This window comes from Cryptomeria japonica, chromosome 10 (assembly GCF_030272615.1).
Source record: "Cryptomeria japonica chromosome 10, Sugi_1.0, whole genome shotgun sequence".
Taxonomy (NCBI): domain Eukaryota; kingdom Viridiplantae; phylum Streptophyta; class Pinopsida; order Cupressales; family Cupressaceae; genus Cryptomeria; species Cryptomeria japonica.
This window is the reverse complement of record NC_081414.1, coordinates 231,341,502-231,352,190: the sequence shown is the minus strand read 5'-3', so window position 1 is coordinate 231,352,190 and position 10,689 is coordinate 231,341,502. Positions and strand designations below refer to the sequence as shown.

The 10,689-nt window shown below is 35.2% G+C and overlaps 1 protein-coding gene across 1 annotated transcript in view; it reads left to right on the top strand.

Moving 5' to 3' along the window:
- Nucleotides 1-1,394: 1,394 nt before the first annotated feature.
- LOC131077798 (uncharacterized) overlaps nt 1,395-10,689 on the top strand; it is a 217,145-nt gene continuing 207,850 nt past the window's right edge. The window contains exons 1-2 of the mRNA XM_058015350.2: nt 1,395-2,667; nt 7,204-7,401. Of these exons, the coding sequence (XP_057871333.2) occupies nt 1,594-2,667; nt 7,204-7,401 (1,272 nt within the window). The 5' untranslated portion in view covers nt 1,395-1,593. The remainder of the gene's footprint in view (nt 2,668-7,203; nt 7,402-10,689) is intronic.

Here is a 10,689-nt window from a genome sequence, read left to right as displayed (position 1 = left end):
AAAGGTGAGAGTTAGTTTTTTATGGGTTGCGAATCATTTCAAAATCATTCATTGTTCCATTTTTAGGATTCTAAACTTACGAGTTGATACCCATTTATTGTTTGTAAAACCTAGCAAAAATCTAGACTAAAATCAAAATCTTCAAAACTTTGGAATCAAGGCACATGAGATTTGGCATAGTACTAATTAAAAACAATAAAAAGATGAGAGATTTTCATGAGCCATGCATTTCCTTTGTAGAATGAAATACCCCTTCAACAACCTTCTTTGTGTACATTATTATTGTCTTCTTAGAAGTGTTTTTTTTTTAACTTTGTGATTTTTTGGATTAAAAGGACAAATGTACGAGAGTGAGCCAAATACAACTACAAAAATAAGGAATAAATGATAGTGACTAATCTAACTAGTCATCAATTACTCTATCTAATAATAACTATTGACAAGAACCCAATGTAATGCATCTCTTATTTTTAAATTATTAGGATTAAAATTCAAATGGCTCCACCTATCATTATTGCATAGTCAAAGAAAATAGGGAAAATAATTCTAATTCACAACACTATTCATATTGGTAACACTATTTTCCAAATAAAACTATTATTTAAGTGGTACTATGAAAATGCAAAGAAAATTTGAAACAATAGCACACATTTTATATCATGATAATAATACCGTAAATTGCTATTATCCAATGTACCGACATATAATAGCAATAATAAATTTGGAAAAAAAAATAAAAAAATAGAAAATCAAGTCAACATATTTTAATTCTAGATTTTTATTGGTCTATGCTTTCATAATTTTTTTACATTAAAAAACTTGATGAATGCATTATTATTTTATGTAGAAGACTTAATAATATATAACAAAGACTATATAATTGCTATTGAGACACCCGATATTAACCAGGAATACATTAATATCTTATCTTTTTTGTCTGAACTAACAATTTAGTTAAAAGGAAGAAAAAAAACAATAGAAAATTAAGTCAACATATTTTAATTCTGATTTTTATTGGTCTTGCTTTCATCAAGTTTTTTACATTAAAAAATTCAATAATGCATTAATATTATAATGTAGAAGAACTAATAATATATAACACAAATACATATTATTATTGCTATCCCTATTACTATTTAATTGCTATTGAGACACATGATGTTTACCAGGAATACATTAATATCATATCTTGTCTGTAACTAACAATTGTCTATGTCTGAAATTAACAATTTAGTTAGAAAATGACTTTTGATTTAATAATAGTATATTCTTCATAATATATAATATCTATTAATATTAAAAATAAAGATACCAATATCTATATGATTCAATTATTTTTAATTAAAAAAATCAATTCTGTCAATTAAAAAACTATTTAGAAGAACTCTAAATTCGTGTAAGAAGATGCGTCACTTATTGATCATGGGCTGTTCTTTGTCTGTACCTAACTTAGCCACAAACAGGAAAACCCAGAGTCCTGCGATTTAAGTACGCTTACAATGATCAGATACACAGGGGGAGATACAGTAGAGGAAATCATTTTCATGGATTAAGCAAGGCTGCTGACAAACAAACTGGTTAGCCTTTCTGACTATGCCTGCAGTATCAATGGAGCTGCATTGTATCCAACGACCTTACGCCTGCACTAACCGATTTCCAGATATGTATCAAAGTTGTCTCGCTACTCAAGGTTTCAAACCCCTCTTTATTCACAAATCCTTAAAATTTAGAAGAAGAAATTGCCTGAAGTCGAATCTTAACCGTCCGGCAGTTCACTGCACGGCACAGCTGCCGGACTTAGTAAAAGACATTGTGGATAAGAGCCACTCAAGTTTCGAAAACATTACTGAAAATCTGGTCAACGGGGGAAAATTAAGTGAGAGATTGCAAGGATTCGAAAGCTCTGCTTCGAATTTCATGCACAGCTTAGGCGTGGAAAATATTGTAAGCAGAGAAAAATTAAGTGAGAAGATTGAGCTATTGGAAGGCTCTGCTTCATTTTTAGTGGAGAAAGTTAGATACTTAGTGGAGAATAGTGGAAATATTGCGGAGAGTTTCGGTAGTGGTGTAGATTTAAAATTGGCGGACAATTTTGTATTATTGGAAAGATCGGCTTCCAGTTTGCTGCATAAACTGCTAGTTGCTACCAGTAATATGAATAATAGTGAAAGTGTTGTTGAATTGAGCCATTCTGTAGTTAATCTCTTGGAACGGCTCTGGATTTTGAGTGCTTACTTAGGCTCTCAGTTGGGCAATTTATTGGCTGGGGTAGTGGATGATCCTCAAAAGTTTAATGCAGTATCAGGGCAAATAGGGGCTGCATTGGGTATGTATTCGGGAAAGCTTAGCATGGCGCCTGTTCCAGTAGCCACCACTGCTCTTGCAACCTTAGCTGGTTCTGTTGCTGTAAAGACTGCATTTGATAAAAGGAATTTGGAGGGAGGCGATGCTTTGCCACTGCGATACGACCCTGAAGGTGTTGGTAAATACTTTGGGAATAGGCCTGTGGATGTTATTTCTCGCGTGCTTGAGGTCATATTGGAGTGCTCGTATCTTGCAGCTAATCTTGCAATTGATATAGCTACCGGTATGGTTAAGGAGAATGAGAAACAGAGAGCTGCAGAGTTTGTGCAATTGATAACCAGACTTGGACCTACCACAATAAAGGTAGTGTACTTTTTGCTAAATAGTCTATTTTCTTTTCTATTTGTGTTTTATACTCGTTAATTTTCTATGTTGTCATCAGATGTGGTGTTTGATTTAAATTGCTAAGACTGCTTACTCTTTCATTTGATTTGATAAAAGTATAACTTATAAGATACTTTATATGGAGTTAACTGTTTATAACAGTCTATGTGCATGATATCAATGGAAAGGCGTAGCCTTTATCACTGGATCCTGATGGTTACCAATTTACCAATGTTGATAAATTGCGGTGTATTATCTGTCCCCTGATTCACATTCACCATTGTCGGACCAACATATTTAATGTCTTCTTTGTTTGGAAAAACATGTGCTGGGGTATTTCTAATCTGCAATGCCCCTTTTTCATTTATTAGTCGTGTGTGGACCCCTAAGCCCATTCCTTTATTTTCATGATGGGCTGAGAAATGAAATCATTAAGCTGGTCGATTAATACCTAATACTTAGCATCTCTGGGTATGGGCGTGGTTTTCCATAGGAGGGTTTTATGGCATTTTCAATTTTTTATGTCACGGAGCATAATGGGGAAGTTACAAGTTGATTCTTAAGATTATGTATGTTGACAAAATGGGATGTTAGTGTTGCGTACTGTCTATCCAGATATCGGAAGATGATAAGGATCTGATGAGGAAACAAAGCTCTTGTTATGCCATATCCAGTTTGAGCAATACAAATGAAGAACTGCTTACTCTTTCATTTGATTTGATAAAAGTATCTTATAACATACTTTATATGGAGTTAACCGTTTATAACAGTCCATGTGCATGATATCAATGGAAAGGCGTAGCCTTTATCCCTGGATCCTGATGGTTACCAATTTACCAATGTTGATAAATTGCGGTGTATTATCTGTCCCCTGATTCACATTCACCATTGTCGGACCAACATATTTAATGTCTTCTTTGCTTGGAAAAACATGTGCTGGGGCATTTCTAATCTGTAATGCCCCTTTTTCATTAATTAGTCGTGTGTGGACCCCTAAGCCCATTCCTTTATTCTCATGATGGGCTGAGAAACGAAATCATTAAGCTGGTCGATTAACACCTAATACTTAGCATCTCTGGGTATGAGCGTGGTTTTCCATAGGAGGGTTTTATTGCATTTTCAATTTTTTATGTCACGGAGCATAATGGGGAAGTTACAAGTTGATTACTGTCTATCCAGATATCGGAAGATGATAAGGATCTGATGAGGAAACAAAGCTATTGTTATGCAATATCCAGTTTGAGCAATACAAGTGAAGAACCCACAATATGGATAGAAGTAGAGACCAAATTTAAACACAATGGTGATCTAAATTGCCCGGCAATTAGACCCCTACCCCAAATTGTAGACCATCAAATTTAACTTGAACCATACTGAAGCACTATTTAGATCCCCATATAGATTAAGCTTCTTTGGAATATTGAAGTCAAGAAACAAGTCCAAGAAGTAATAGAGAAAGGATGCATATAACCATTTAATTCTTCTTTCGAGGTGCTGAACAAATATATCAGATTTTGAATCAAGAATCGCAGGTAGAAGTCAACATAATCCAAGCTTGGAAACTTGACCAAAAATCTATGACTTGATGTTTGTACATGTCTGTGCAAACTGCAAACTTTTACTACACTCTTTTATGATAAGAAACTTGAGACAATAAAGAAGGTCCTTATTAGTCTTTGATAGATTTATACCAAAACTAATTAATCTAAAGATTAGATAAACAAATTAAGTTTTCTTGATTATTCTCAATATATGATTAAGTCGTGAGAAAACAAGCAACGGATCAAGATGCCAAAAATGTGAACCTCCTCAGCTAAAATTAGCATATTCTGTGATATAGTTTAGAGAATGAACACCTTCCCAATAGTGATCAGTCAAATACAAGGTGAGTGTTGTGGGTCATTCCACCTAGATACCTAGATAAAGAAGTTGAAGCCTTTGAATCTGGATTAGGAATCACAGAAGCCAAGGAACCAATAAAGATCTCTTTAGGAGGCAAACAAGCATAAGGTGAAGCCTTAATGTCATCACAGCTCTCAAGACTTGCCAAATAATCAAGTCGCTCTTTTTTATTATCATCAAATGGTAGGTTATCGCAATGATCAAGGGGTAAAATACTGTCCATAATAGGATCATCTAGGAATGGACAGAGATGTGGGTCTACAAAGATCTACCAAATTTTGGTTCAAAGGGTGTGTGGACACTCAATCTATGAGATATAATAAATGTCAAAATCAACTCTACTACTAATTAACTGAATTAGATGATCATTCTTGATATCCTCAGTTTTTTTCCAATCAGGTCTACTTGGTTTAGCGACAAGTCCATAGAGATGGGGCAAGAAATGAAGTCACCTAGGATGTTTTAAGATGCCATCTTGTCAAGACTTATAATTCCCTTTGTTCATGGTGATTATGGAAGGATGAATTGAAAAACCCATGATTTTACAATGATGGAGTCATAGATAGATTAGAGGTTAATACATGTGAAATTGGAAACTTTGTAGCATAAAAAATGGCCCCATATTTTGTAAAATATCTAAAGTACAAATCAATAGATAATTTGACTTCAAATTTAAATAATGGGTACTTGAAGCAAAATTAGGAAAAACCAAGTGGATGGCTGTGTAGTGCTCGGAACTAGCTTTCCAATGGTTATTTATTTTTGAAAAATCAACATCGTATGTGTAAGTTATGGTTCTAAAAAATTTGCTCCTTAATGGCATAAAAAAGTGCTAGCCACTATTTGGGCGGCTCTGTGGTGGCACCTCTAGGATGGTTGGAATCGGTGGCGTGATGTCGGCAAATTGGGAGGCAGTGTGGTGGAGGTTAGGGGCGATGCGATTTGTGGTGGCATAGTTGAATAATGTAGCCCTTTGCCTGATAATGACTTGAGGTTTGGGTGTTCACCTGACCATGCCCTTGTGTGTTCAGACCTTTAGCTTTGGCCCATGGTTGACAATATGATCGTGGCTTAAAACCTTTGATAGTTTGTTGACTCTATGTTGATGTCACCCTAAGAATGGATTTTCTACTTTGGATAACATAGCAGTGGTGCAGAGAATATTTGTGAATATGCCAATTTCCTGCAGTGATGGTGACAAACAACCTGACGATGCTATGGCGACCATATAGAATTGTATTCATTTGTTTGCGTGAAATTCTTTGAATCCACAAAAATAGCTCCAATTTTTTTTTGGCACCAAGCTCTATTGAATTTTATATTGATTTGTAGGTTTTTGGGCTTTTTGAGCTCAATTGTGAAGTTTGTTTTGCATTTTGATGCACTGTATAAAGCATTTGGCCGAAACTCTCCAAAAGAGGGAAAGGAATTGCAGATCTTTGATTCTGATACCATTTAAGAGTTTTTTATCAACCTCACAATAGCCCAAGGATCACTTGCAATCAAAACAACCTTTCACACAAGAGAGAAGCAATCGAAATGCTATGAAGCTAGATAACTAATTAGATGCAAAATGGAACTGGTACAACACACTATGATGAAATCCTTGTTATAAAGACAATGATGAAACCCTAGGACATACTAAGATCATGACAAGTGTCTTATCTTATGATACGAGACACAAAAAGTGAATAACCCAACTAAGCCTAATCAACTAGGTGTGAATAGGCCCTAAAGTGAAAATAGCTAGGTAACATACCATATTCACACCAACACAAATTATTTAAATGTTTGGCTCATGGGAATAGAGAGGCCCTTGAACGAAAATAGAAGTTTAAGGTAATTTGAAATCTCAATCAATCATGAGATGTTAATTTGAATGCATGCCTTTAGATGATTATAATCATTTCAAATAGCTATTTTATGAAGTATAAGCACAGTAAACTTAAATAGTATTTACATTCTAATATTAGATTAGCTAGATAAGCATCTGATTCATTAAGCTATCCGAGCTGAAAACACAAGTTAAATAGGACAGAATGTAAAAATTCCAATGAATGTGAAGATATTTTGATACTTGATTGGTATTAAGTCATTGACTATGACATTGTGAGTCTATGACCCTTGAGGCAATAGAACAAGTCATTTGCAGTCTTAAAGTCTGAATATAAGTTTGATGTTGAGCAAGAAGCTTGTATAGTATAGCCAAATGAGACATGGGTGGTTCAAAACTTGACATTTGTGCTTTGTTTTCATCCCCATAGATCTGTTTAGCATTGCAAACACCCTATTTGATGGAGTCTTATTGTTGTGGTTCATATTTTCTTTACCTAAAGTGCATTTTTAGCCTTATTTAGGATTAGCTTATGACCCTTGGTCGCTTGAGCCATTTACTAGTCTTTCACTGTATTATTCCAAGGGACATTTGTAGACGGAGTTTTTTGTACTTGGGAGTCACTTTATGCACAACAAAATTATGTGATGATATTTTTTTTCTGATGTTGTAGGTAAAGAAGGTCTTATGACAAGAACTAACCTTTGTTAGAAATTGTAATTTTATGCTATGGGCAGTGCACATTAAAAAAAACATATTTTTTATTTTGATGTGAACAGATAGGACAAGCTCTAAGTATACGGCCTGATATTCTGCCAGTTGCATATCTTGGGGAACTGCAAAAGCTTCAAGATAGAGTACCCCCATTTTCAAATGAAGTAGCAAAGCAATTGATTGAAGAGGGACTAGGTAGGCCAGTGGAAGAAGTATTGAAAGAAATATCATCTGAACCTGTTGCTGCCGCTTCGCTTGGACAGGTAAGAATGAGTTGAGGGTTGGATCCACTTCCATTTTTTCTGCTTTTGTCTGTTCTGAATTTTTTCATGCCCTTATTTTTCCAAAATCCCTTTCAAGAATGGAAAGGGAAATTACCAAAATAAGAAATGCAAACAGAAACACTAGCATGTCAAGAGAATGTATCAGTTATGGAGCTTGCATCATATGGCCAGTAATTAAGATATGCAATAAAAGGATATATTTGTATTTAAACATATGTAATTGCTTTTTATCTAAAGCATAGAATATTTAGAATTAAATAACTAAAAAGTTTTAGTGATGTAAACTGAAAAACTATAAACCTAAATAATAGAATAGTTCTAGGGGAAGTAAATCAAATACAATTATACAAAATGCCGGCTAAATGAAAATCGATATCTTTGAGTGCAATGCTATAGCTAGGGTTAGAAGTAAAATAATATTAATCTTATAATTTATAACTGAAACTAAACGTATAATTAGTACATATATAATAATCTTAAATAATCATGATTAAGAGACATCTCCCTTGATTAAAAGGTATCATATATGAGATTATGTAAGAATATAAATGTTACATATGGAGCTCTTCTTCATTCAATGGTGTTCAACCACTTGTATAAGCGGGCATGCATTCCTTGTCTATTATAGGAAAGTACTCTAGTTCACAATGTGATATCAAAAACAGATTTTAAATAACAAACAAAACAAACACACAAATTTAAAAAGTTCAGCATAGCTATCACCATCGTCCTATTGTGCATTCAAATTATCCCATTTTTTTTGTCTCCACTTATTTTTCTGCATTCTTTATTTTTTTTCAATTATCTTGGCCTTTGTTTCCTAAGGTATAGGTGTTTGCATCTATTATTTCTATATACTGAAATATGGGAAACTTTATTGTAATCCTGTTATTTTCATCCTGCCATTTCTGATTATCCCTTTTCTCTTATCTCCACTTATTTTTGTTTTTCCAATTCTCCCAGACTTTATTTCCTAAGTTATAGGCATCTGCATCTATTATTTTTGTAAACTGCAATATGGGAAAATTGTATTCTAACCTCATTATTTCCATCCTGCCATTTCTGTCCTGCTTTATCGACGCTCACTTACCCTTCTCTGTCCATTGCCCCCAGTGCCTCTTCATTTTTGTCCTACGTCATCAACACTCACTCCCCTTCTTTCTATCCATTATGTATTGCACTTATTACCTCTGTTTGCCATATCATACCTACAAGTACATAATTCACTTGTCTCTATCTGCCTTGATAACCTCTTTCCATTTCTGTTTTGTTATTGCCATGCACAAAAAACATTAATAGATGAGGAATAAAAGACTAACCAAACTTCTCATCTGTCCCTGTCCTCTTTTCCACCATCATTTACTCAAAGCACTAATAAAATCTGCAGTCTCCAAGAATGTAGGCAAAGGTTGATTGCTACAATCCAAAAGTGAGCCTTCTGCTTTCTTATGACTTGCATGCATTTCTCTAATATACATATTGGCATTTAAAGCTTTGTTCTTGCTTGAGGTAACTTCACTTCCACCTTGTTGGAAAGCTTTAAATGGCACTTGTCTTCTTGTTGACGAGAAGATACACAGTGTAGCTTGCCAAGTAGGGAAGCAACATCAAACTTTTAGGGATGCAACATTAAACTCCATTTTCAGACGAACAAGCTTGGAGAGCATCCAAGATCCTACAGTTGGTTCATGTAGATGTTTGTGGACCAATGAAAATTGCATTGGTCATTGGTGCTAGGTATTTTCTCTTGTTGATGATTTTAGTAGGAAAATGTGGGTGTTTTTCCTAAAGGAAAAATTAGATGTTTTTAATGAATCCTAGAGTTTAAAGCATTAGTTGAAAAAGAGTCAAGATGTCAGATCATAATTCTTAGGTTAGATAATGGGGGTGAATTTTGCTCCAACGAATTCACCAAATTCTATGCTAAACATGATATTAAGCATCAACTTACCACACCCTATACCCCTCAGTAGAATGGTGTTGTTGAGCAGAGGAACCATACTATTATAGAAATGGCCCATTGAATGTTGGAGAACATAAATGTTCCTAAGAAGTTTTGGGTTCAGGTAGTGTACACTACAGTATAGCTTCTTAACCGGTCTCCCACATAGGTTGTCAAGAATATGACCCCAGCCGAAGCTTGGTGTGGGAGTAAACCAAAAATCAGCCATCTCAAAGTTTTTTGGTTCAACAACATATGTTTGGATTCCAGAGGCCAAGAGAACCAAACTAGATTCCAAAAGTCAGAAGTTGATGCTTGCAAGCTACAGTGACAATCATAAAGCCTATATCGGTTGTTTGATGTGGACACTAATCTTCTCACTTTCAGCTAAGACGTTTTTGATGAAGAAGGTGGGCCCTTTCAACTCTCTTCTCCCATCAAGAATCTAGATGATCAGCCTATGTAGACTAAAGATTTGGGTGTTAGGCTTCCATTAGCTCCACCTAAAGGGAGGGATTTTGATGATTTTGAACATGTGGAATCTCCTAGGCACGATCCTATTCAAGCAAATTTCCCTCAAGACAACCTAGATCAACATCCAGATGATTTAATTCCAAGCAGCCCAAGTCATGATCATCGTCTTGATTTGGAAGATGGATCTACTCTTCAGCCTAAGTGGTGGGAAAATCTCATTTGTAATGTTTGGGATGATGAACTTGTTGAGGGTAGATCATCTAGAGGCAAGAGCAAGAAGAGTACAGCCAATTTTTCTCTTATGGATAACATTCAGAGGGTTTATGAACTTCAGGATTATTCAGAGGTGAAAGGTAAATTTGAATGGGAAAAGGCTATGGAAGTTGAGTATCATAGTCTTTTGAATAACAACAGTTGGGTTTTGTCAGATCTTCCACCAGGCAAGGAACCCATTGGTTGTAAATGGGTCTACAAAGTAAAATACAAAGTTGATGAAACTCTTGATAAATACAAAGCTCAGTTGGTGGCCAAAGCGTTCTCACAGAGAAAAGGAATTGATTATGAGGAGACCTTTGCTCCTATAGCAAAGATGAGAACCATCTAACTAGTTCTAACCATTGCAACACAATGTGGCTGGGAAGTCCATCAAATGGACATGAAGAGTGCCTTCCTCAATGGTGATTTGGAGGAAGAGGTATACATGATGTAGCCTCAAGGTTTCAAAGTTGTAGGCAAAGAGCACCACGCATGTAGATTGGTGAAGGTTATTAGGGCCTAAAGCAGGCCCCCAAGCCATGGTACATTAAGATTGACAAATATTTGGCTGCACAGGGCTTTTAGAGACTTTCCGA